A 27,994-nucleotide genomic window follows, 5' to 3' on the forward strand; every position below is an offset into this window, starting at 1 on the left:
ACTGGCTTCCTCGAGAGACTATAAGTCATCGAACCTACGCGCGAGACTATTCGTGATGGCTCTCAAAAACAGCTTGTAGACATGACTCAGAGTCAGAACCCAGATGGGTCTGTAATTCTCCTTTCTCCTTAATAAGGCTTTTACCCCTTTCTTAAAGAAAAACACCACCAAGCATTTGTTCCGTGCCTCTGGCATTATTCCCTAGAGTAAGACGGAGTTACAGTCTATGAAGGACTTTCAGTATCGGCTTATCACCTGCCGCGTTCAGAAGCTCCGAGGTTAATCCGTCATCACCCGGTGCCTTGTTGTTCTTTAGCTGTTTGAGAGCCATCCTAATCACGTAAGGGCTGATGTCCGGCTAATCTTCGGTATAGTGTCGAGTTAGCTTAGCTGTTGGAACTGTCCTGTGGCTGAGCTATTAACAGGTTTTACTCTATCATCCGCTCAAGAGAGCTGAAGACAGCTGGCTTCGCCCATTAGAGTTGTCTCTATCGAACATTTTGGAGCTTTGGTTTCGCCCTATTGCCTCTTTAATATTATTACTAATAAAGTTGCGAATACATATCTCAAGGACTTCCTTATCTAAGAACCTATTTTGATACTTAAACGTTTTGAAAACTTAAAATAATTTATGAAAAATTTCAATATCGGAATACGATATTGGCTTCAGTTCCGGAATTGAAATATCGGAAAAAATGTATCCGAAATTCCGGAGTTACGAAATTCCGGAATTCCGGTATTCAAGCCCTAGGCGTCATACTCATGTCATTGGGCAGTGCAGTACATAGATCTCTACTTATATTTTCTTCGCTTAAAAGTATGTTTGTAAGAGACAATACTGAAAATACAAACTCAATTATTAAAATTCATTAAGACGGCATCCATTTCTTGTAGAGTTAAAAAAATGATTGATCTGAACGTCAGCAAAATTAAAAGTAAAGCCTCTTATCTATTTACCTAGCTACATTCCATAGTAATGTGCCATCATCACATCATGATATTCAACTAGGAATTTGAAGTCACTACAAAATTCCGTCTGACATAAACGGATCTCTTTAAAGATGATTAACTAATGCAATCATTTGCGGCTATTATACCCAACAATAGCTCGTTTGATGCAGCAGAACTGTGCCTTGCATAATCATCTACACACAAAACGATTATATCTACATATGACCCACATTGACATCAAAGAAGCAGTTGCAGTGTGCCGAATTCAAAGTATTTCAAACGACATTTTATTATGCGGAAAAAGGAAGTGGTATTTAGATAAATCACAAAGTTCCGACAGCCATCTGTCGCTCACATCTTCAGTATCATCATCATCAGCCTAAACGAGTCCACGGTTGGGCAGAACCCTATCAGTACGCGCCATTTTGATTATTTAATAAAATGGCGCGCTCTAGCTTCTTCCAGCAACTTCTCGCAAAAGTCGTCTTTCCATCATTTGATGGGCGACCGTCGTCTTTTCATCCTTTGATCTGCGACCCTCTTTCAGGTCATGGTCTCCCAGCACTCAAGTTGTGTTTTCACATTTTCGTTACTGATGAGATTAAGGTCAATTGCGAACTTCTAGCTGGCTGATTATTCAAAAGTTAACAATTACAGGTTTCCTTTCCTTGAATGTTTGTCTTTCGGTTCAGCAGCCACATGACGTCCACTGCTGGACAAAGGCCGCCCTCAAGGATTTCCACCACGACTGGTCCTGCGCTACCCGCATCCAGACACCTCCCGTGACCTTGTTTTTCTTTAATGTCTTATTAACCTCAAAATTATCTTGTTGCAGGTTCCCCGAGAGAGTTTCAAGCACATCGTGAAGGCGTGCGAGTGTCCCCTGTACTGGAAGATGCCCCTCTTCCTGGCCACCCAGCAGAGCCTGCACGCGTCAGTTGACGGACACAAGTTCATTGACTTTTGGAGAGAGTGAGTTCCAATCATTTAATGGTCACCTTCTTTGATAGAGAATATGAGAGGCAAAAAGTCGAAGATAGCTACAGACTTTTGTTGGCATGTTAAGTTTGATCGGACTGTCAATCAGTATGAACAAGGTATTACCGATTTCTCATACAAATTAGAAGTCGACAAAACTGTCTGCCGATAAAAAGATTGTATTCTACGGGGACTCTAACATGGCAACTCATTGTTTACATCAAAAACATCTTTATTAAGGTCTTAATAGTGAATGTGCTCGAAAATAATAATATGTTTACATTTGTAGCGTGAATAAGAGCTTTGTCTGTAAAGATATTTTTGAACATTTTAAAGATACAATTCACAAGATATTTTAGAAGTTGATTACACAAACGTACCTGAAATTCTATTATTACCTGAGGTCACCTTCCAAAATACAATTTTATATTTTATTCTGAATTGAACAATAATATATTGAATTCTGTAAGCCTTGTCTAAGCCAAGATTAGACCTTCTTTATGGGACCTTTAATAAAACTATTTAATTTTTCTGTATTGAAATACTTATTTACGTTCTAATCAAAGGTTTAGAACTTAAATAATAGTCTTTTAAAGCACAATTCGTTTGAAATAAAGGTCTCAAAGTAAGTCTGCAATTTTCTACCTACAGCCTAAAATAATTTTAATCATTGTAACGACCTCTGAGCGAATTCCAGAAGTCGGCAGCCCCGCTGTGGACCCTGAATAGTTTAGCGAAATTGTTCTACCGTAACTTTGGCTACATATGTGCACATTTTCTCTAGCCTTCCAAAACACCTACGCTTCTAACGCAAGTTCATTTCGTAAGCAGAATATTCAGGCCTAAATAAAAACTGTAGGTACTATTACTAAAATGGCTTAGATACACACTTCACTATTTTGAGAGAAAAATGGACTGAAATTATATGGAAAAAAGCCAACTTTTATGAACACAAAGCTTGGCACACCTGCTCTCGTGATTTAGAACAAAGATAAATGTCTAGATATGAATCTACAAGTAAAAATGGGCGAAGTACCTATATTGAAACTTTTCCTGAAAGACGAAAACTGAGAATGCATTGGTTTTACTTATAATGAAATTAGCGAGAAACTTGGACACATTAACAAATGCCAATTTATAAGAAATTACCTAACATAGCAACGACGTAATTTTGTTGATGTGCTAGTCTTTGGTTCTAAAATATAGGTATATATTTTAGAACCAAGTAGGTACTTGACTTATCCCATAGTCAAATTTAGCCTGTTTCGTTCACTGAGCAAAGGATTACTGTGTTCTCTATCCATGACGTAACTGATTAATTCAAATAAATTGAGAGTAATTGAATTACCTACTAAAAAGAGGATGAGAAAAGATTTACAACGATCCTACCAATCTCGTAGATAATTTTATTAAACAAAATCAGAGAATACTAGCAATAGGCTCTTGTCTAATGTTAAAAGGAAACTACATATACAATAAGGTTAGGTTAGTCGACCAACTTTAATCCCAAAGCGTCTTTCCTTAAAATTGTGCCACCTAGTATGCCGGTAGCGGAATAGACCTCATCTTGGCCGGGGACTGCACTATCGTATCGTATCAAAAACTTTGTAAGGCTACGGGACTATTCCCACCTCTCTTTCCCACCACTGCAACTCCTGTGTAGCCAGGATCTGCAGCTTGACCGCCAATAAAAACCCAACCAGTGAAGGTCAAATTTGTCCCGGGGAAAGTTAAACTGTCATATAACTAACGGACCCAGTGAGAATCCAGTGATAGTATTATCACAGATAATATAATACTAGGTACTATGTAAGGCTAGAGTACTCTTTAGCCTGCTTTGAATCCTTTATAATAACCACTAATTTTTTCTCAGGATGACTGCCCAGTGCCACGACCAGGCCTCCCGCTTCGTATACATCCTCACCCGAGGGAAAAGCAACTCACTGGCCCCAGAGGACTTTGTCCCTCTGGTCCAGGACGTCGTGGACACCCACCCTGGGCTCTCCTTCCTCAAGGAAGCCACGGAGTTCCACTCCAGATATGTGCATACTGTGAGTATTGAGTCTTTAATGTTATTGAGGGTAAATTATGAATTTGATTTCGGCAGAGTAGAAATATAGGTAGATACCATTTCTACTCTTCACGAGGATGTCGCTAAATAGGTACGACTAAAGCCCGTTTTCATGCCATTTGCTACATATTATTTCATACAAAGTTCATGGTTATGTAGAGGATGAGCACGCTCAACTTAAAAATCTCAATTCAGAATTAAGGGACAAAATATGTGAACATCATCAATTCTTCAAGACCTGTCCTCCAAAATTAGACCATGGAGTGTATTTTGTGGCAATCGTGGGTCTAAAGAGCTTAATTTGAAATTATCCTCTAAATTCGCTTTGATTGCTTAAATGTTGTTTGAGAGAAGCCAAATAAATAGCTAATTTAATATTTTATTAAATGGATATTAGACATAATTTGGTTGGAATGTAGCTAAATAAAGACCAGGGCCGGATCTACCTATGGGCTGATTGGGCTGCAGCCCAGGGCCCCGGGGTTACAAGGGGCCCCCAGATCACGCTAAAAAGTAGGCAAAAAAAAAGTTGTTTGGAAAGTCGGTTTACGGACGATGTTTTTACGTGACAACGTCATAAGAAAATATTGATTAAAAATTGCATAGGTACTAAATTTTTGAGATTTTTTTTAAATTTTTTTTCTTCCAATTACTTCTTGTAAAGAAAACGTAATAACTTTTAAACTAAGAGGTANAAACAATCAGGAAAAACAAAAAGTAAGAATGTTGGTGGGTTGATACCTGAACTAGGAAGATTCCTGTGTCTCAGGTTTGTTACTCTTTCACGCAAAAAGTACTCAACGAGCGCGGCAATCACACTTAACTAACAGAGAGCATAGCGAAATCTATTTTAATCACCAATGTTCAAAACTCCCGGAACACTTTCCAGGTAACCACGTTAATTTGTACCAAATGACTGGACTACAATTAAATTGATATAAAAATTTGGGTGCATGTTCTCAAAAACAAAAGAACTGGTGCTAAAAGGGTTAAGTGACGTTTTGACATTTGTAGAGGGCCTTGTAGAAGGGGAGGCTATGGTGCTGAATGTGGATTAACTCGAGTGTCATAGTAACTTATTAGACTGCTAAGCTTGATGATAAAAAGAAAAATATTTTATTCAATGTACATAGTCTGGTCATAAGTTCTGTCATATGATAATAACTTTTGAATTTTGAATGAAGGTTTCAAAAACATTTTCTACTGAATTAGAATTAAAAAGAAAAAATGTGCGATAGTTCGAATTTTATTGTATGTGTAGTGGACGCATAAAGAAGTCCGAACTGCAGTTGTCACGTTGCATTGCTACGCGCCAAAGCAGACTTTCGTTGTGCTGAAAAAGTTTAGTTTATCTTTTCATTAAATGATAGGTATAGGTGTACCAGAATCTCATGGCAAACAAAAATATTGGAAAAGTGTGTCTTTAATATGGCAAATGTCTATGGCTTTATTGTCACCTGTCAAAGTAAATCAAGTGAACTGTCAGTCGCTGCAGAAATTTTGTAATCTCTTCATGCCTATTTGTTATTTTTGTGAAAAAGTCGAAAAAGCTCAAGCAAGTCATATTGTTTTCAATGTGTATTGTAAAATAAGGCATAATTCAAAGTCAATCTTTGATTTTAAAGCGCGTCGTTGAGTTGACAGTAAGTTGGAGTGAAATTGGATACATTTAGTTTATTACCTAACTGCGTCAGAAGGAGGGTTTTTTTTAAAATTTTATTCTTATAATAGCTGCTTTATCGGGGGTTTCAGGTGTACCTCACAAATTGGTGCAGAGGAATGGTGAAAATGTTATGACCATGTAAATAAAATTGAAAAAGATTTCATCAAGTAAGATGTAAGATAGAATAATTGAAATGGTGGAAGAGCAATTTATAATAAATACCTCTTTATCTTGATCATCTATTGAAGAAAAGTGGAATCCTTGGAATCGTTTTCTAGTTCTGAATGAAGTGATTAGTTATAAGTATGATACATAATAAAATTAGTTACATAAAGTAATATACGATTTACTTATTTTTCAAGACATTTTCCTATTATTATTACTGACGGGATTGCTACCATGTACCTTAGTTTTGAGTTTCCAATATTTCGGCACTGTTGCAAGCGCCATGGTCACGGAGTAACTGAAGAAATTAAAACCAGACATCGTTCAGATGTGCGTTCAAAAGACCTGAGATTTAAAAAAATCCCACGTTTTGTTTAAACAGTAAGCGAAAAAAAAGTGACTTGAAAATGGAATACAAAATGATAAGGTATGGTAAATGATAAGTCTTTATCAATGAAGAAGCAGAAGTTCAATTTCATGTGTCCTCCATCTAGGCTAGTTTCCATCGTCACTCAAAGTTTGGCTGCGGTCTCAAATTTGGGCTTAATTGAGGTATTTTTTGGGTGAGAGGCATAAGAACTAATGCCGTTTTATATCAAAAATTCATACTTAAAGGTAATCAACCAGGTACAAAGTATTTCCTTGTATGTTAGTCTGCCACTCTTTAGTAAGTCCCGAAATCCCCGCTTCGGCTCCCCTACTAACCATTCTAACCATTGTACACAGATAATATCTTACATGCAGCTTTTCATGTTACTACGTCACATTTTCAAAATCCGCGCGGAAAATCGCTCCTAGCGGAAGAGCGCACTTTGAGCTTGAATATTTCAGTCATTTTTAAAGATATCAAAAAAGTAAAAATACAGTATTCATTCTAATTTTTTGTAGTATTTTTTGGCATCTTCAACAAAAATTGTGCGCCATGTCCATTGACTATCGTTCAGACGATTCTATGCGTCTATTTTCAGAAATGCAAACAAAAGAAAGGAAGCTTGAAATAGATAAACAACGCCATAACAAACGGAATGCAATGCGGAGACTTCTGGGTTAGTTTGAACAGTAATAAAGTCATGTAGTTAATTAGACTAAAGTAGAAATAAAAAGATTATTTGAGAAATGTCAACTTTATTAACTAAAATAAGTAGTAATTAAGTAATGCCTATATGGTACAAAAATAGTGTGCTAAACATGTGCCTTGATTAACCAACGTAAAAAAATCGTCCTCAAAAATTTAAAATTTACTGTTGGTCAAAGAATTCTACGCATTTCAAAAATGAGACATAAAAAGATCTTAAAATGTGTGGGAAAATGAGATACATTATTGTCAATGAGATGGGTAGGTCGTATGTGAGAAAAAAATATTCTAAGTTTACATCGTCAACATTTGGGAAAGTAGAGGATATTTAGGCCACAACAAGTATAGAATCCAGCACATCAACGTAGTACAAAATGTGAATTTTCTATATTGGGCAAAACAAAAGTATATCCTCGTTTAGTCGTATGTTGACCTGCCGGCGATTGAACCTTTAACATTTTAGAAATCGCTCCGACTAGTGTACTTGAGTTACACAGACGATATTTTGTGTTAAAAAATTACAATCTAAAAATCTAATATCTAAAATTACAACTATGAGGACAACATACCATTTTTGAATAATTATCTACAAAAATATTCCACATAATGTCAAATAACATGATCCAAAAAATATTTAAAAGCTGTATAACCATTTCTGACAAAATAAATATGTACTATGCATTCCTTTTTAATATACAACAGTTTATCATGAAAATATACATTCTATGAACAATTCTAAGACTGTTAGTATGGCTGAGGCCTGAGTGTAAAACGAATGAGCACTGTATTTACACATTAAAATTATGTCCGGCATAATTAATAATGTGTAATAATTAAATGTGTATTAATACGAAATTTCGACCGACATCGATATCAACGAATAGACAAAATAATGACAACTTGTAAAATTATTTTACGATATTCGAGTTTCTATCACAATTAGCAGTCTTCAATTACAAACAGGAATTATTTAATTAGGCACTTGGTGATTTGGTACATATTACAGTGGCTCGTTGGGACTTAATGTACTTATCAACAGATAAGCGCACAAGCAACAAGCCCAGAAATATCAGTCTAGATCACAGACACTATAAAACAAAGTAAATGTTTAGATACGCCTAAAATTAGTTCAGCCGACTTTGTTGATGAGTTCATCGCATATCGCGGTCAGCTCCTCGTTGGCTTTGGTTTTCTGCGCTAGAGTCTCCTCCAAGGACGTTATGTGGAGATCCTTTCGCTTGATCATGGCATTCAACTTTAGAACATCCGCCTCGTGCGTACGGTTCATCTTTTCCAACTCCGAGTTGGCGTGATTTAGTTTGGATGTCGCATGCTGTTTCAATAGCTCGTAGTTGGACTGCATTTTATTTAGATTCTCCTCGAATTCTTTGATAGATTTCTTGTAAGAGTCTTCATTCGCCTTGCAAGTCAGAATGATCTGCTTGCTTTTCTCGTATTTGCTGTGCAAGTCACTAAACGAGACTTCCATACTCGCTAAATGAGCCGTTTGTTCGTCTCTCTCTTTTATAAGTCTAATTCTTTCTTCGTTATTTCGCTTCTTGTCTTGCTCGGTTTCTGCTATCAAGCTCGCAATCGTTCTCTCATATTCTTCAACTACAGCCGCCATACTTTTATTGATTTTAGTCTTTTCAGAAAGCTTCTCGTTCAAATCATTGATCTTTTTCAATCGATCTTGACTCTCCGACTCTAGCATTCTCATTTGAGATTCCATAGTCGACAGTCGATCCTTTAGCTCTTTGCTCTCGGTTCTCAAATTGTAAACATTTATTTCCTTTTCAGCAAGCAATTCTCTGAGCTGCGTGAGAGCCAGATCAGCTTCCGTCTGTTCCCTACTGACGTGGGAGACTGTCGTATCGTGCCCGACCAGAGAATTGTTGGCACTCAACGAGAGAAGTCTATCAATAACAGCAATGGCAGGAGAAGTGAATGTAATAGAACGCCTGTTTGCGCTTGGGGGAGTTAGGATCTTATTTCTTGGCGTAACGATAGGATTCACAGCCGGTGTGACTACCATCATCGGTTTAGAAACAGTTACATTAAAGTCATCTGTGTTATCTTCATTTGTGGTTTTATTAGCTACGTCTTGTGTTACATTCAAAGTTGATGGTCCAGCAATAGATTTGTCAAATGTGGTCTCAATTTGCATGGCTGTGGTCATCTTTTTAGGAGTACTTTGTCTCTTTTTGTTTAAGGCAGCCAAAACACCATCCGTGGACATTCTCTTCGCAAACAAAGGATCGAATTTTAAGAATAAGCTTTCTTTTCCACTGTCCGCAACTACATTGCTCTTGTTTTGGTTAAGCAAGAATTCGAAAGCCTCTGCGTCAATGAATAGCTCGCCAGCATCAGCATTATCTTCGGCACCCTGAGCGGGTAATTCTGAGAACTGCATCATATCGACATCTTCGCCATCAAAGTCGGACATTTTATCGTCAGTGTTTAAGTCTTCGGCTTCTAGGAAAGGCCCCTCTATCGTATCTTCATCCTCAGTATGAACTTCTCTGACAGTAAGATCCTTTTCATCTGTCGCTTTCGAAGAGCAGCTTGTATTACTAGTATTTGCATCTTTTTCATCTGTATTAATTTCTGTGATAGTAGCATCCGCTTTTAATTTCAAAGATGTGTCATAATGACTGGAAAGTTCTTGTGTAATATCTAGCGTCATAGTCGCATTGCTTGGTGGAGGTGATTTGCACATCTTCGATTTTGTTTCAAAAGGATTTTCAGTAAAAGTAGCGTCTGATTTTAACATTGATGTTTCAGAGGCATTAGGAAGATCTTGTGTGGCATTCAGGGTAGTAGTCGCGTTTAAGCTTGGTGGGGGTGTATTACGCATCTTCGATTTTGTTTCAAACGGATTTTCAGTAAAAGTAGCGTCTGATTTTAACATTGATGTTTCAGAGGCATTAGGAAGATCTTGTATGGCATTCAGGGTTGCAGTCGCGTTTAAGCTTGGTGGGGGTGTATTACGCATTTTGGATCTTGTTTCAAACGGATTTTCAGTAAAAGTAGCGTCGGATTTGAAATTTGATGCAACGTCAGTGGATTTAGGAAGGTCCTGTGTAACATTGAGGTTTGCAGTCACATCCAAGCCTGGTGGAGGTGATTGACGCATTTTACATTTCGTTTCAAAAGGATTTTCAGTGAAAGTAGCATCGGATTTGAAATTTGATGTAATATCAATGGATTTAGGATGATTCTGTGTAGCATTCAAATTCTCTGTTGTGTCTAAACTTGGTGAGGGTGACTGCCGCATTTTAGATTTTGTTTCAAACGGACTTTCAGTAAAAGTAGAGTCGGATTTAACTGTTGATTGATTATCGACGGCGCTAGGAAGATCTAGTGTAGCATCCTGGATAGCAGTTGAATTCAAACTTGGGGGTGGCGACTGGCGCATTTTGGATTTGGTTACAAATGGATTGAAGTTCATGTCGTCAATTTCAGGTAAATTAAATACGTTTTTGGTCATAGTTCCTTCACTTGATGAAGTTCCAGCTGAATAGTAAGTTGACTGCTCAGATGACGATGTATATTTTGTCTCGTTCGACGTAGCATTTAGAGATTCTACTGATGATTTATTATCACCAGCGTTGACGTCCATAGTAGTATCTACGTCGCGGATGTCTACAGACTTTTCTTCTTTAGCAATATGGCTTGACTCTTGAAGTGTAATATCTAACGGTTTTTCTGTTACATTAGATTTGCTTTTGTTATCAGGAGTCATGTTTGTTTGCTTGGTTTCGAGTTTATTGTTAGGTTTAGTTTTAGGAATATCTACAGAGCCAGAGAAAGTGGAATTCATCTTCTTTTTTGGCATAGCCGGTTTCTTTCTTTCAGGTTGAGATTTCCTTCTATTCTTATTGATGTCTCTTTGAGGAGGCCTTTCATCGAAAGTCGTATCTTCATTTGCAGGTCTTGTTGGTGTGTCAGGTGTTGGAGACATTCTGATTTTTGTTTTTGTAGCGAACGGGTCGTCAATTTCATCAAAATTGAAGTTGTACCCTTTAGAAACAATGACAGGTGAGGATGGTGGAGTTATCACTACCTTTGTTTTTGTAGCGAAAGGATCTTTTACTTCATCTAAGTTTGGTTGCTCTGGCACTTTATCTATTTGACCAACTAGTGACACATAAGGACTATTGTTTTCAGACAAAACTATTTCTTCATCTTTGTTAACTATATTGTTGATGACGTCAATTGGTGTAGTTTCCATTGAAAGCATCTCGACATCCATTTTAGTTACTTCTGAGGTATTTGCTTGTTCTATAGGTACTCTTTCGGTTAGATTTAGGTTAGATTCAAGCACTAGGCCTTCAATATCCTTAGGGATAGCTTCTACAGTAGATACTTTTTCATAATTCAACTGGTTCTCCAAAATTGTTTCACTTTCAGTAATTTTTATTTCAACATCTTTGCCATCACTAACAAGTACATTTTCTTGAATAGCATCTAAAATAACCGCAGGGTCATTAATAGTAGGAATGAGGTTTTCGGATTCTTCAACATGGTCTTGCCCTTCATTCACAACAGTATCTGTCGTAACATTTTCATTTTTAATTTCAGGTGCATCTAAATGTGGGATTTCCTTTATGATGTCAGAGCAATCAACAACACTAGGCATATTGTGTACTTCAGTGGCAGGAATCACATTTTTCTCGACCATAATTTCAGGATTTATAACATCTTTTGGCGTTTCCAAGACTGCTTTACAGCCAAGTTGAATAATTTCGGCTTTATCTTCTAAAACAGGCTGTATAATATTATCTAAATTCAGTTTTATATCTTCAGTCACTACTGCATTTTGTTGTAAAACAACATCCATTACTCCCGCATCAGAAATACTATCATTGATATCCATTGGTTCAGGAAGTGGTAAAATTGTAACTGGTTTTATTTCTTCTTGGGCCGAATGAATTTCTACAGGAACATTATCATTATTGAGATTCTTAATATCGGAAGATCCAATTTCTTCTGGTTTATTTTCAGTATCTATTGCAACAAAATCATTAATCGCATTAACTGTTTTATTTGCATCAATCGATTTGGCTGGGATAGTTGGCATGTTTTCAACGTGATCAGAATGTGTTGGTCCAGTGAAAGTTTTATTATTAACGTCTTCACTAAATGGCACTGTCCCTTCTTCAACTAAAATGATTGTCCCAATAGATTTTTCATTCTCAATGTCTTCTTCATCTGGTAATGGAATATTAGCAGGCACATCTAGTGTGTCCATGGCTTTCCCAGCTGGAACACTAGCTTTATCGCCATCTCCAATTGTGTTTTTTATATCCAATACCTCTGCAACATTTTCGATTTTCTTGATTGTTTCATCTACTTCAATGTTTTGTGGTATTGAATGAGCAATAGTTTCGTTTTGAAGTTCATGTTTTTCAGACAAATTCAAGGCAGGAATATTGACACTTGAAGGTATGATTTCAGTACCTGACGACACAGTGGGAGATTCAATATTCACCTCTAATTGTTGAGTGATTTCAGGTTGAGTTTCTTCGTTAACTGTTGAAGATTCAGCAAGTAAAGTGGGTGTTTCAATAATAGGTAAGGTAATATGAGATTCAGTTTTAGTTTCAGTTTCTATCTTGTCATAATTTTCTACTTCACTCACAGTGTTTAGTTTAACAGTATCTACATCATTAATCATACTATTGTTTGAATCATGTTTTACTTCAGTTTCACTTGTAGCTTGAGGAATGTTTAAAGTTTCATTTAAAGGTATTGTTACATTAGGTAACTGGTTCTGCAAATCTGTTGACAACTCACCAACAACTGAAGATGGTTCAATTTTCACTGCAAGCTCATTGTTAGTTTCTGCATTTATTGATGAAAGTACTGCAATTTTCGATGTATTCTTGCTTTCAGCTTGGTCAGTCACATAAGAATCTGCTTTGTCATTTGTAAATGTTGTCTCGCAATCCACAAATTCACAATCAGACTCATTGGCATGCATAGCTTCCGCTAAGTCTGTGATTGTTCTGTTTTTAATCATGGAATCATTAGCAGATATATCCATATATTCTACAGTTGAATTAAAATCATCATCATTTTGCTTTGCTGGTTCTTTCACATTGGATGGGCCTTGCTGAAAAAATAACTTACTAATAGGTATTTTCTCGTGACTAAAAAGTATTGTTGTCTCATCTTTCCACAGTAATTCTTTCTCCAAATCTTCATTGAACACGAGGCTTTCTTTGAGTGGGCTGCACCGTTTTGATAAGTTGCATTCTTTATGTTTGTTAGCGGCTATTGGTGTTGAAGCCAAGACCGCTGAAGAAGCCGACTGAGTTGTGGAATCTGGAGTGGCACCAGAAATATCAGCAGGACTTAAAACCTGCCTTGCTGCACTGTCTGCATGGTCAGCTGGTGGTATCGGACTTTGTGATGATCGGAACATGTTGAGAACACTTTTAAGGCCACGCATAATTGGAGAACCGCCATCATCTCTGGAAATCTCTTTTGTAGGGGTTATTGCTTCAGGTGTTTGAGCAGTCGATGAGGAAGAACTTGGAAAAGACATATTTTCGTCCGCTTCATTATTTCCAGATACCGTGATGGTGACATTATTTTCAATCACAGAAGTAGTATCTAAATGCCTAAGTACTGAAGCATTTCTGCTGTTGTCCACATATTGCTCTGTTGAAATAGTTTGCAAAGGTAATGTTTTCACAGGTTTGTTCAAAACATCTTTAGAAATAGCAGAGTGAAGCGATCTGGTTAAATTGTGGTTCAAATTATCATCACCTGATTCAAGTCCGCGGTTATCGACACAGTTTGCAGTATAACTCTTGGACATGGGAGAAGAGGCCGGCGTTATGGAGTACCTTAGCTTCATATTTAATTCAGACACATCCAACTCTTCATATCCTTTCTCCGTGCACGGGGTCCTCGGGTAAACATTGCTGTGATGAATGCTATTTTCCTTGTTATCAAAGTCACTTTCAATATTGTCTATGTCCATAGGCTCCACGTTGTGAGCCATCGCACTGGTTCGTCGCACTGCACCACTGAACTAATTTATCTTGGCCACTTTCCTGTCCGCAATCCGTCACGGCCGCCACAACACTCGATATCTTCTCCGCAACACAATCTGGAGTGAGATACAAAGAAAAAAATCAGTCCAATGTTTACAGTCAGCCGATTTCAGAGAGTTTCACTGCGATTTCTAATAGGTACGTAACATAATCAACGACGCGATATGTATGTCATTATAAACAAAAATGTCTGAACACGCAACTCACTGTGGACATCTATTTTTAACCTTTTTGTGGTGCACGCTGTATGCCGCTCGCTTTATGTAACGCAGCGCCCGAGGGAATCTTGCCAAAAAGCTATGGAAGCGGACCGACTCCAACACAAATACACTAGCCGCTACAAAACCGTTTGAAATCCGGTAACTTTTTTTAATTCAAACTGTCATTTTAGGGCTGTGCTGTCAAAAATATGATTTTGAGGTTCTTTGTATGTCATTGTTTTATGTAACACGTACCCACGGGCAAGCCAGCGGGCAAAGTGACCTTGAACATTACAAGACGTAAGCTAATTTTACTGGCAAGTGTACAGCCCCTCTAGACAAAATGTAAAAATTGTGACAGTTTTCAGTCGAAAAATGGTCACAAAGCCATTTTTTGTGTGGGGTTTCAACGGATTCGATTTTCGATTCCACCAAAAAGTGCCACTTGTCTAGCTAGACCCACAGGATAAAAATTATAGGTAGAATGGGTTTGGAAGCACATTTACATAAAAGCAAGTGTATGAGGTAGGATTTTCTACCCCATCATTGCCTGATGCTATTTCAATGTCGGATTGTGTTAAGGGTGTTTAGTTTAGTGTTGTCGTTTAGACATTCATGGTTTAAATAAAGAATACATTTGTCTAAAATAGCAATCATAAATAAGATTATTCTATTATCTATAGCCTGACCAGGAACATAAAAACCCTCGCCATGTTGCGGAAAACTAATGGTACTAATTTCTTTTAATGGCAACAGCAACTGAAAACTTCATTGACATGTCACCTTGCATGTCAGTCTATTGCTGTCAAAGTGTAAACAAACTTTATTTTAAATGTGCGCAATTGATTTTGTGAATTAAATTGCTAAAATCTTTTTATAGTCGTGAAAGAAAAGTGGTTCACAATGTGTTAAAGTATTTATCGAAGAGAAATACTAAGGGTTCGGACAATATTTTCATTGAATAATATTTCCGACAAAGGTTGTCAAATTGACTGACATGTTTATCGTATAGTACAGTCCACTATGAAAATTAGCTGTGGTTTGTTTCAAATACCTATTTTAAAGTTTTTTGTCACTTTATAAGTGTTGAATTTTATGGAATTGGGAAAGAAGTACCGAGTTTGAAGCGTTCATGAGCAGACATTGCAGTTGAATATTCAAGTTCTGAATTTGATTATTGATGAATAATAAAATAAATCATACTAACTCGATTGATGGTTTCATTTAATTTATTTAAACCAGGTTACCTATAATAATATTTTTTCGTTAATTTATGAAAATATCAAATTAGTCCGTAATCCTGAATCCCGATACATAAAGTTAGCCTATTAATTTAACACAGGTACGACTGTACTCAGTGTTGCACTATCAAATGCAATTGACGCGCCTCTATGCCAGGGTTTTTATGTTCCTGGTCAGGCTATACAATAGTTAATTTTTAAAAATAGTCTAATGTTACAAATTCATAAATGTCGCCACAAAAAAGACACAATAATCGACATATTAAAATACCCAAACGCAAACAAAAAGTTTACGAAGCTAGTTTAGCTTAATCACAGATAATATAGGCTTAATTTTGATTAAAATAATGTGAGCATTCTTTTTACCCTAATTTTTTAAAATCCCAGTATCTTTTTAATGCCGCAGCCAATGTAATTATAGTTCCAAAATACAGAGCCCCGATTACGATAACTTTTAACGTCTACAATCCAGACGCGTTTCTGATTCTGCAATACGATTGGTCAAAACAGCTGACGTACGCTGTTGAACGACCAATCGTATCGCAGAATCGAGAAGCGTGTCTGGATTGGAAACGTTAAAAGTTACCGTAATCGGGGCTCTGGACTGTCCTATCGATGACATTGACAGTGGGGCGCCACCGTCAATACCGGATCGCTGGTTCCGATTTTTGCCATGTAGGAAACCATATAGTTGAACGATGGTAACGCCCCCCTGTCATTGAGTTTGGTGGGACAGTTCAGCGTGGGTCATCTATAGTAAAATATTGAGAAACGACTTTGTTGGTTGGCCTTTCTAAGTCATAAATACAAACTTATCATTTTCTAGACAATATTCGTAAACGTTTCTGTAAGCTCAACGTCAACACCTTTCCGTCAATGTCAATGTCAGCATCAGCAGGCAGTCAAATATTTTTTTGTTGTTGTTCGTGAATTAATTGTATTATTTACAATTAAATTTATATTCATTGTGCAAGAACGATAGTCAATGGTTATATAATAATGGTCATCGTAAGTTATTTATTTTTTGTCATCGTAAGTCTAAAAAAATATTAGTGCACCGCATTTTGAGGTTATGCAAGGTCACATTATTCAATAAATCCTTTGCTATTCAATTAATAAGTTTCACTAACTAAGTAACCATAATCAGTTGAGCTCGTTACCATCTGTGTTTCTGTGTTTATCACCTTATTGGCATTTGAATTATTTGGGCTTTTTCCGCGTAATTTATTGAAGTTAGTACGCTTGAGTGCTCTAGTTAATGAAAGTTTTAAAGAGTTGTGAAACCAGCTCGACGAGCTGTAGCCAGTCAGTGTCATTATCAACCGCGTTGGAGGGCCTCGTGTACGAACGCGCGAAGTTAATTTATTTTAAAGTACCTACTTCTTCAATGTGTTGTTGTCTCACCTGATAACATAAATTAAGTCACAGAATTTGGTTACAAATTGTGTTGGATTGTAGTCAATGTTAAAGCTAATTTGTAAGGGCGTACCTTTTTTATTTACTTAAAATAATTGCACTCTTTCTGTAAAAAGAATAACTCATAGTTTTGTTTCAGAACAAAATATGGACATTGAACATGGTGTGACCGTAAAGTTATTATTTTTTGCAAAATCCAAAGAATTGGCTGGCATCAAAGAAACAACTGTTCGGTTACCGAAAAAGATAAGCTACAAACAACTGCTGAATTACATTGCTGAACATTACAACTTACAATCTATTAAGGATAACATATTATTAGCTAAAAACGAAGAAGTCTGCGAAGAGACACTTGATATTGAAATAAGTGAACGAGATAGCATTGCTGTGATACCTCCTCTGAGTGGAGGATAGTTGTGATTTAGTCAATAATTTAATTTTACGTAAAATGGATCATCTCAAGTTAACAGTAGATAAGTTGTCCGTTGAAGCCATAAACGATCTAGTGCTTGATGACAGCTGCGGTGCAGTATCAATGTTTGTCGGCACTACTAGAGATAATTTTGAAGGAAAAAAGGTTCGTACGCTTGTTAAATAACTTGATAAGATAGTAGAGATTTTTTATTTGACACTTTTTGTGTTTACATAATATTATTAACATGACAAAATTTCATTACACTGATTATAACTGATAATATTTAATAGAGTTATCTGAGACATATTGCTATGGGTAATTTAATTTAATGATCAAGATTAAATACCACAGAAGAATTATTTTTTTATACAATAATTAGATTATGTTTATCATTATAGGCTTTTAGAGATAATATTTCAATTAATTTAATTATATTTTGTACAACCTAACTTGCTTTAGTTAGATCTAAATTTTTCAAAGAAGTTTCTAGTAGGCTATCAGGAACTTCATCAGCAAGTGCCCTTGTTATTAGAAATTAAAATAGCAAGCACCTATTAAGTACACATAATTAAATACGTTTGTTTGTATAGGTGTTGCGGCTTGAATATGAAGCATACGAGCCTATGGCATTGAAAGCCATGAAGAGTATTTGTGATGAAGTAAGAAACAAATGGCCAGCTGTGTACAGCATAGCTTTGTATCACAGGTAAAGTATTGTTTTTTACCGTTTTATTTATTTATTCTTCAGTATTCTGTATTAAGTGATGTTTACACATTATATCGAATATTAATATTCTAAATCTGATGTGACGATGCATGGATGAACTACGAGACGGATTACGGAATTTGGTGTATCGTTATAATGTCATAATTTCAACATCAAACATCAGAATGGCTCATCAAAATCTAGTTGTGGTATTAAAAAAAACTATTTTTGCACTTCAAGTACCTAATTAAACTGTTATCTATAAACGAATGTTTTATCCAGTTAATTTATATGCGACATATTTACACTCTTGTAAACAGGCACTATCAGTAAGTAAGACTTCAAACATGAAAATTCTGAAGATTTTAAGCAACACAAAGAAAACCTAAAATTACCACCACAAAGTATGATAATAATATTGTATGTGGATGCAAATAGGCAATTAAGGAATGCCTTCATAGAAACAGTTTTTGTAGATCAAAATAAAACTAAAACCACTAATTGCGTCATTCTCACTCATGTGTCTGAGATATTGCGTCATAAAAGTTTAATTAAGCCATTCAGTGCCGCTCTAAAAAGTTAGGTTACTTCCCCCATGCCGCCATACATTAGGTACCGCCCGGTCATCTTGAATATGGTATTTTTTCCCGCCCATGGGCGACTTTAGCCTACGCGCAGACCACCGACTTTTAGTGGGCCGATAGTCGGGCCTGATTCTAATTTGTATGAAGAATCATCGGCCGATACCAAATCGGTGTAATGTGCGCACTTTCATACATCTCCATACTGATCAACAGGCCGATCCAACTATCGGCTAACTAAAATTCGGTGGTCTGCGCCTAGCTAGGCTAACTGTTGCACAATTTACAAGTAAATCAGACATTAACTCACATTTTGAATCACTTTTAATAAAAGTAATCATCATTACTCAAAATTCCATATTTTTTTAATGTTCTCTGGCTTACTTATGGAACTTTTTAAATCCACCCGCCCATTAGCGGGATCGGCAATGAATGGGTTAATTTCACGGTTTGAAGTACCGACAGCAACGCAAATGCGAGGTTTCCGGTGACTGGGACTGCGGTCCCATAAAAACGCGGTCCCAGCCGCTGGATCCATAAAAATTTAACATTTTTCTTCCAGCGACTTCCTAGTCCACTCATAGATCACTTAAAAAAATACATTCTTCAAGTCAAAATCTGTACAGTACTAAAATATATGAGTGGTCCCAGTCGCCGCGCGCCGGAAGAAAATAATTTAATTTTTACGGATCCGGCGATTGGGACCGCGGTCCTAGTTAATTGCGATCCCAGTCGCCGAAAACCTCCAAATGCTAATGGGCATGTATTTCATAAGATATTTAATTTTGTATTTTATCAGTAAGTTGAAGTTGGTCATGTCACGGCTACGAAGATAATAATTACACTTGTCTGATGACGATGTTTACATAATTACCTCACGAATATGATTGTAATATTGTTGAGATAAATTAGTATTAAACGTATTGATGTAGGTTATAATAAGTAATTTAAATAGAAGATTTTTTTTTTTCTCTTTATTTGGGACAACAAACAGTAAATAAATTAAAGGAAATACCTTTGATAACATTACCTTTTTGCTTTTTTGTTTTGGTTAATTTTACGAAAGGGTGAATCGATTTTGAGTGAGTTTATGAAAGAGAAAAAATAATGAAATACAAATTAAAGTAGGTAAGTAATAGCTATATTCTTTAGTACGAAAACGCTATAAATAAAATAACTGTTTCGATTAAGGGTTTATTTATAAAATAACACTGTTAGGGTTTCTTTAGCATTTTCATTGAAAATGCGATTTCACGCAGCAATCGCATAGTAGAACGGCCAAGGACGTTCTGCCCACGGCAAATTGTACACATCCTCAATTTTATACGCTAATGCCGCTACTGTAATGATAAAATAATGATACAGGAAAATTAATTACCTTATTAGCATCAAAAAGCGCGTGTCATGGCAACCTTCACTATAGTGTACATGTCGCAGTCGGATTGTATAATCCGCCGTTTTACATTACCACTAGGCATTTTACATTACAGCTCTGTTTTGTAATACGGCGGTTCAACGTTTAGGCGGATTGAATACGGCTGAATGAAAATCCGCCGGAATGTATTCGGCGCCAAACGTTCTTCAATACGGCTAGCCGTAATGTAAAACAGCGTGTCATTACCCGCCGCTTTGACAGTTTTTAGTTCCCATTTTCAATACCGTGGCGCTGCCTGACATAACAACAACAATGGCGTCAGATGCAGAAAATATGTTGCTAAATTACGGAGTTATTTCTGAATCTAATAAAGAAAACGTTATAAATATGTGTGTCGACAGTGAGTTTAAGAACAATTTTAACTTGCAATTGAAGAATTTCTATTCTTCACAATGTGGAACAGTCAAAAAACCGTGGACAAGGGACCGAGTTTTGGAGGTTATAGCCCACATCAAAACCGCTAAAGTGGCTATGGATTCTGGTGTTCGGCGGAATCCTACTCAATATTATTGGTGCAAAAATTATGATATTATGACAGTGGCCGCTGAAGATTTTGAGATATCTTTTATTTTAAGATGTTTGTACCTTGTAATTACTTATTATGTTTAAAAATGACTAAATCCAAATATTCTATTATATAATTAACTTTCAAAAAAAGTTTATTTGTTTTGAGATTGCTGTCCTTGTGATTTATAAACATACAAAAAAATTACTGAAGCCAAATATATAATTTAGTATTACTTACAGTAACGAAGATAATAATTCTTACTTAATCACTAAGGAATATCGTGAGAAGAAATCTTTCTTATTAAAATTTATTTTCATTAAACATTGTTTTATTTTGTAAGTATGGTCACCCTACAATCTAAATAGTAGTACGATGCGGCTAAACGTGGGCCGCCGTATTGAAGAACGTATCGCAATGACAATCCGCCTAAACGTTGAACCGCCGTATTACAAAACAGAGCTGTAATGTAAAATGCCTAGTGGTAATGTAAAACGGCGGATTATACAATCCGACTGCGACATACATTTTACTTAAACAGCTAAAGGAATTAAACATAATCATACATTTATGTGTAGCTTACTGTAGCTATGAGTCGTGGCAAAGGCACCTGAACATATCTTTAATATGGTTTCGGATACAAAACGCATGTAACAAAATATGATACTTTGTGGTAGCGGCGCGGCTCCATTCCTATTGTCTAGAATTTCAACCTGTTCTCGGAATTTGGATCACCAACTTCGTCCAAGCCACAAATCAAAATTCAAACATGACCTGTGTAATATAAATATTATTCTTTGTGGTCTACGGGATAATAAATACCTACAAAGCAGTCGAGCTAGGATGCGCGCCATGATAAATCAAATGACCAATGTATGGGCTTATCGTGCAAAATGGATAAAAGTTTATCGTAGCGCGCGTCTGGGCCTACAGGTGACCATTTTGAAAAGAAGTAGCCCAAGAAATTCATATTTCAAGAGATTGCAACAGTATTACATTCATGCAAGCTAGCTAGGCCGTTACAATATCGCCAACAATATATCTTTTATGATTTATCCAACGACTGCCCTTCTAAACCCAAAAATTCTCACTCCTTCCAGGCTAGGCAACGTGCCGTGCCGCGAGGCGTCGGTCGTCATAGCCGTAAGCAGTCCACACAGAGCTGAATCGTTAGCGGCCGTGGGGCATATCATCGAGAGGCTAAAAGCCAGTGTCCCGATATGGAAGCGGGAGGTGTATGCAACTGCTGCGCCACAATGGAAGGAAAACACGGAATGTGCGTGGTCGAGTATACATAACAGGGGCAGCCAACCAGTGTAGGGTGTAGACCTTCTGTAAATGGAATAGGAGCGATATTGGAACAAAATTCGAAAGGGGACAGCTGGTATAAGTCTAAGATCAGGCACATCAAATATGTGGCTGAAATAAGATTAATTTTGCAACAAAATTGTTGCTTAGAAGACTTCAGATCAAGCTCTTAATTCAGCCGTAATAGTCATAGAAACATAATGATAGAACATCAAGTCACTTACTATCAGGTGATCCATAACTATATGAAAATAACTTGCCAGTCTGTACTATAAAGATTAGGTTTATTAAACTTCTTCTATACAGACAATTGCTTGCTAGTATTGAACATGAATAGTAGGTTCCTATAATACAAACTAGCTGACCCGGCGAACTTTGTTCCGCCTTAATGGCAATAAATAGACTTTTTTTTTTAATTTCGAACGGTATAAAATCGGTATAAATCAATAGTATCCTATGTCCTTCTCCTGGCTCTAAACTACCTCCCTGACAATTTTCAGCTAAATCGGTTCAGCCGTTCTTGAGTTATAAGTGGAGTAACTAACACGACTTTCTTTTATAATATATACAGGGTGTTAGGTAAATGGGTATATGAGCCGACACTAGCCCATGTTAACATGGGCATATAAATGGTATGGTGAAGTCAGAAATTTGATATCATCATTTTTTTTTTTTTAATTTTCATACAAAATAAATTTTATAAAATTCGATTTGTATGAAAAATAAAATAATTAAAATGAAGATATCAATTTTCTGACTTCACCATACTATTTATATGACCATGTTAACATGGGCTAGTGTCGGGTCATAAACCCATTTACCTAACACCCTGTATAGATGTGCCGAATATCTTTAGGTATAATAATAAGAAGTTACCACCTTACGCCTATGTATTAGTGAAGGAAATATTCCGTATGAATTTTGCAATAATATGAATTACGAATTTACGATCTGTTAAGTTTGGCAGCTGATTTTTAGTTTTTAATATCAAAATTATACAATGATTTCGCTCAAAAAGGTAGTTTGATATTTTTATTACTTTAATTTACTTTTATTTTTTAGATAAGTTATAGAAACATTTTGATTTTATTCTTTCTATTATTATTAGTTAAGTAAATGTACTGAGAACAAAAGACGAACTGTTGTGTTTATTGTTGTTTGAGTTAAAACTTACCTAAGTGTTGATTTTTCAATTAAGTGATTTGTTAGATCAAATGCCTCTGGGCAAGAAAATATATTTAGTATACAGATTATTTACATGAAATAAATATTTTTATTGCATGCTGCTTTTTTATTTTAATCTCATAATATTAAATCTCACATTAATACAATCCCTATCCACATTTTGCAAGATAACTAACAAGTCTCTTATTTCAAATTTGGTCCTTCGAGCCGGATCAATCACTAAACATCACCTCACATAGACCTATCCTTGCAGGTGTGATCGAACCTTCATCAAACTCGTCACCATCACCGCCACCACAACAGACCGGCTCAGAACAAATCCTAGACAAGAACTTAATACAAATAAATGTATCCAGCGAAGAACTGCAGCAGCGAATACAGAACTTCATTGAGAGAAAGAGAGAGCAAGTGAACGTAAATAACATTAGAGACTTCATACCGACTAAAGGAGAGAACGAGACGGAAGAAACGGAAACGTGCGCGCGAGTTAGAACGCAATTCGTTAGGCGAAGCGATTCTAAAGGGCATTTGAAAAGTAAGTTGTTATGGAATATCTTTATCACGAAGTCAATCAAAATCAGAAATAATTATTTAGGTAGTTTTTTTGTCGGCGAGTACCTAATAGAAACCACTAAAACTAATTGGATAAAGTTTTTATCACTTATTCTAATTGAATATTGTTTTTAATCCATTCCAACAGATAGATTAGAGGTCTGCTTGCAAAAAAATATGGCTATAGACGATTTATAAGGTTTATCCCAGTTTAGAATCATATACCTACGTAATCTAGGTACATGACTTTGAATATTGCTAGTGTGATACAAGCAGTACACTACTACTATATTATCTGTGCTACTACACAGTAGGTACACACACGCAGTAGTAGTTCAGTATTACTGCAGCTGTCATTCCCGAACACTATAATCCGGGCCTTTTCAATGCGAGAGTGAATAGGCACTTACAGGCAGATATGTAGTACCTTCCTAGACTGCATCTCCCTTAACACCAGGTGCGATTGCGGTCAAATAGGTATTTGACCGCAATCGCACCTCGGAGGCGGGTGCCTTGTTATCTAAATATATAAAAGGAGAAACTGACTGACAGATCAACGCACAGCCTAAACGGCTAAACGTAGGCACTTGAAATTTGGAAGGGACGTAGCTTAGGTACCGTAGAGGTGCACTAAGAAAGGAATTCCCGAAATTCCCACGGGAACGGGAATTAGCGGGAAAAACGGGATTCACGCGTACGAAGTCGCGGGCGGCCGCTAGTGCATAAATAAAAGTAACAGAATTAGTTTTAAAGCTTGGCAACCAACACCTATGCTATGTCATTCTAGTCCGCAAAGTGAACAACGAGTGGGGCCCTCAAACGGTAACCCGACGCGAGTTTTCCCAAGACCTGCCGTCCGCCGGCCTACCACCCTCCATAGCTGAGAGGGTCCTTGCTGTGGAAGACTATCTGAACATCAAGTCGGTATCCCGAGACGTGTTCAAAAGGCTCAAGGATATTGAAGACAAGATCGCGTATTTGCAGTCGGTGTCGCCGGAGTATGCTCAGTTTTGGGTAAGTTTGTATAATACATCACTTAACACCAGGTGCGATTGCGGTCAAATACCTGCCTTGTCTAGCATAAAAAAAAAGATGCCAACTAATGCGCTGAGTTCGAAACTCCGTGTCGCATTTGAAATTCACACACAGTAATCGAAATATGTGCTCATTATCCATTGCAGTATCAATACTCAACATTCGAATAATCTTTAGTACCTACTACGCAAGCAATGTAAACTGTTTACATTATGACGTCGCTGCTGTCATCATTGCTTTCACGAGCAATGTGTTCTGTTTTTGGGCATATTGCTGCGACACTGGCCCCGCCCCCTTCTCACATATCCCTTTAGTTTCTGTGAGCTGTGTCGTGTACATATTAAAGGGAGGGCCGTCTTTAACCTACTGGGGGCCCTGGGCACATAAGGATCAAGGCGTTTTCAAAAAAGGGATATTGCAAAATTATAGCGATAACTTACAACTTAACAGTTTTTTTTTGTGCTGACGGGGGCTCCTCGATTGCGGGGCCCTGGGTACGAAATGAACCCAGATTACCCAGTGGGAAAGAGGGGCCTGATAACAGGATGCCCCAAAAATAGTATACAGGCTGACATTGAGATTACTATGGGACTTTTAGATAGCCAAGCTATCTCCAATGAGGGCTATCGTTTTAGCGCTCACCAGTTGGCGCCACTGTAGAGTAAGGTCCTGTCACTTGCTAGTAGCGAAGACAGTGGCGCCAACTGGTGAGCGTGTAAGTGGTAGGAGGACTATCGTATTTGCACTCATCAAGATGGCGCCACTGTAGAGTAAGGTCCTGTCAATCGCCAGGGGTGCCAACTGTTGAGTATAAAAACGATAGCCCTCATTTCAGTCTAGCCTGACATTTTGGAGCGCCACTGAAATGCGTTCTAATCTTTCAAGTTTATCTGGAAATGTATTATTAATGCCAACTAAGTCAAGTTAATTTTATGTATGTAACTTTGTAAAACCAGTTTTGCAGACCAATAAAAAAATAAGATATTTTCCGAATTGGAAATTGATGATATTGGTGTATTCCTTGCTCATATTATATTTATTCCTTTTGTTATTTGATTGCAGAAAAACAACAGCGTCAAAGACGAAGAGAAAGAGCAGCATTCAATGGACTATACGTTCTCTGCCGACGACATAGCGCGCAAAATCGAACTGCTGGAGAAGCAAGCATCGTAATTCCTTTTGGTCTTTTTTGACAAGTTCTAATTTATCAGTTTTCAATCATAATACATGTCAATAAGATTCAAAATACGTCCTGCTGGAACGCGATGTAGTATAATACATCGTTAATTTGAGTCTTATTGTCATGAATATTTACTTCAACATGATTTTTTTAAATCGTTGCCAAAATAGTATTATTACAACCGATTGACTAATTTAGCGTCGGAAGATGGATCAATTTTTATTTCATCATGAAGATCAATTTATTTTAATACGGTTGTTCTACCTATGTTAGGTATAATAACGTATTGTTATGTTTACTTTTATTAGTACTTAGTAAAGTAAAATTATTTTTTCTTAGTTAATTGGTAAACGTCATACCATCCATCAATTTAAATCTAGAAAATGTTATTAAAACAAGTAGGTACATATATTTAAAACAAATGTATTTATTATTTACACCTTAATTTTACGGGATACCTTAAATTAATACAAGTTTTATGACTGTTTTCACCATCAATCCTTATTTTTTATGTGACCCTTATGGTATCACATACAGGAATTTTGTTTAAAACGGGCATTACTTAGTCTCAGTATTCAATAAACTTTATAATAATTTAAGTAGTACCTAATTGTGAAATTGAAAAACAATAATTAAGTCATTTTAGTGGGAGATTTTGAATTCACTTGACGCCTCTATAAACCACTTCGGCCGAAATTTGTTGATAATCTAAACATTTAATAATTAAGTATTATCTTCCAGTACATCGCCGACTAATTGAAGCACACCCATTTTGAACTTGCGTTTCTGTTCGCGAGTCATGTCCTTCATATCCGGTAATAAACTGTACAGGAACGCGAAATCTGGGTCCCGATGTTCGCTGTGTTCAGTCATCTTTTGTTTCGACTTGAAATATTCCACGGCAAATGTGTTTACGTCATTTAGAGATACTTTTTTAGGTTTCTTAACGTCGTTTGGTTTAGAAAACATTTCTGACTCCCTTTTAACTGCCTTTTTATGTACGGGTGAAGGGATAGGGGACGGCGTTTCAGCATCACAACTGTTGTCAGAATCCTCCTCCATTTCAAGGTCTTCCTGATCCATTTCTGCTCTTGGTTCCGCATAAAAGAACCCCTTCGGTGGTCTGGTTTTCGTGAAACCATCCAAAAACTGTAGCTGCTCAGCCAAATAATATGGTTTGACGTATTTCGACTTCGAAGAAGAGCCGGACGCTCTGTTACGATTTTTTAAATGCCTCGTGTAACATCCCCGTATGTTTTTCCATCTCTCTTTGCAATCGGCAACTGAAATAGGTAGGTATAGAGAAATTAGTGAAAAATGAATTTATTACTCTTTATCAGGATCTATTAAAATTGAAAAACAAGTCAATGAAATGCTCTAATGCACAGTGCTCAAAGAGCTAAGTTCACAAGTACAAAGCAGCCGAGGCTTATCGCCGAAAGAAATTTCTTCCAGATGTAGAGGAAAAAAGTAAATATAAATCGATTAGATTGAGATTTAAGATTGATTTATTGCACAGTCACAGGGATAAAAAATAAACTTATTAAACATACATACCCGATTCATTCATTTTATTTGATATTTCTAACCACGCAGCATCTTGAACGTTCCTGTTCCTATAATCGGGTCTGTTGTAATCGAATAGACATGGTCTTTCTTGGATCATTTGGATTAATTGATTGTTGTATTCGTAATCGTCCCTCATTTTATACAACTTTTGTTAGTAACAACAATAATGTTACGTGCCACTAATATTTGTCACTTATACCGAGTGGCATGTCAGCGCGCCACGTCACGCGTCACTAATGGCGCAGCTCGATAACTTGCGTCGCACTTCCGGTCGAGTGGCAAATCACGTGCCAGTTGCCAGATCATACGTCAGATCAACGCGTCAGACAGAGGCGCCATCAACACAAAAGTAGCGACGGTGATTATTGGTACTAACTAGTACATGCAGGTTTGTTATTTCAGTTAGCCAAGTAGATGGCGTTGTTCTGTTTTGGTTAGCCAAGATAGATGGCGCTATTGACGTTTTTACAAAGGCCGTGTGGGGTTTGGTTGGTTGGTGTGTGAATAATTATACAATTTTCAAAAAAGATATTAATTTAAAAAAATATATAACAATGAAGTAAATGGTGAAGGTGAGGATATTTTATTTAAAAAATGCTTAGAACACTGTAAAAAGAATGCAAAGACCTAATTCATAAAATGAAACGACTGCCATATCAAATAATTTAAATTATTTATTTCATTAAACAACTGACA

General features: G+C 36.7%; 4 protein-coding genes across 6 annotated transcripts; 2 read left to right on the plus strand and 2 right to left on the minus strand.

Annotated features, from left to right (window-relative positions):
* The first annotated feature begins 904 nt into the window (after positions 1-904).
* On the plus strand, positions 905-6,829 carry LOC114358823 (serine/threonine-protein phosphatase 2A regulatory subunit B'' subunit beta-like). The gene is made up of 4 exons (XM_028312883.1): positions 905-919; positions 1,787-1,923; positions 3,803-3,980; positions 6,797-6,829. The coding sequence occupies exons 1-4, from the start codon at positions 905-907 to the stop codon at positions 6,827-6,829; spliced, it is 363 nt and encodes a 120-aa protein (XP_028168684.1).
* A 107-nt stretch (positions 6,830-6,936) lies between these two features.
* Positions 6,937-14,346, minus strand: LOC114358817 (uncharacterized). Of its 2 annotated transcripts, none has more exons than XM_028312875.1 (2): positions 14,198-14,346; positions 6,937-14,026 (listed from the first exon to the last, which is right to left on the minus strand). In XM_028312875.1, exon 2 carries the CDS (start codon positions 13,916-13,918, stop codon positions 8,033-8,035), a length of 5,886 nt encoding a protein of 1,961 aa, XP_028168676.1. In that variant the 5' UTR covers positions 13,919-14,026; positions 14,198-14,346; the 3' UTR covers positions 6,937-8,032. The 2 variants fall into 2 exon arrangements, with proteins under 2 accessions (XP_028168676.1, XP_028168675.1); XM_028312874.1 differs by having other exon boundaries at positions 14,178-14,346.
* Positions 14,347-16,166: 1,820 nt separating this feature from the next.
* Positions 16,167-25,770, plus strand: Mocs2B (Molybdenum cofactor synthesis 2B). Of its 2 annotated transcripts, none has more exons than XM_028312902.1 (7): positions 16,167-16,419; positions 16,967-17,404; positions 17,833-17,948; positions 21,570-21,745; positions 23,216-23,497; positions 24,302-24,528; positions 25,612-25,770. In XM_028312902.1, the coding sequence occupies exons 2-7, from the start codon at positions 17,276-17,278 to the stop codon at positions 25,720-25,722; spliced, it is 1,041 nt and encodes a 346-aa protein (XP_028168703.1). In that variant the 5' UTR covers positions 16,167-16,419; positions 16,967-17,275; the 3' UTR covers positions 25,723-25,770. The 2 variants fall into 2 exon arrangements, with proteins under 2 accessions (XP_028168703.1, XP_028168702.1); XM_028312901.1 differs by lacking the exon at positions 16,167-16,419 and adding an exon at positions 16,551-16,888.
* A 217-nt stretch (positions 25,771-25,987) lies between these two features.
* On the minus strand, positions 25,988-27,755 carry LOC114358832 (uncharacterized). The gene is made up of 2 exons (XM_028312904.1): positions 27,287-27,755; positions 25,988-27,012 (listed from the first exon to the last, which is right to left on the minus strand). The coding sequence occupies exons 1-2, from the start codon at positions 27,432-27,434 to the stop codon at positions 26,453-26,455; spliced, it is 708 nt and encodes a 235-aa protein (XP_028168705.1). The 5' UTR covers positions 27,435-27,755; the 3' UTR covers positions 25,988-26,452.
* Positions 27,756-27,994: the final 239 nt, after the last annotated feature.

Source organism: Ostrinia furnacalis, unplaced genomic scaffold (assembly GCF_004193835.3).
Source record: "Ostrinia furnacalis isolate ACB-3 unplaced genomic scaffold, ASM419383v2 OfSCF4122, whole genome shotgun sequence".
In the NCBI taxonomy this organism is placed as follows: Eukaryota; Metazoa; Arthropoda; class Insecta; order Lepidoptera; family Crambidae; genus Ostrinia; species Ostrinia furnacalis.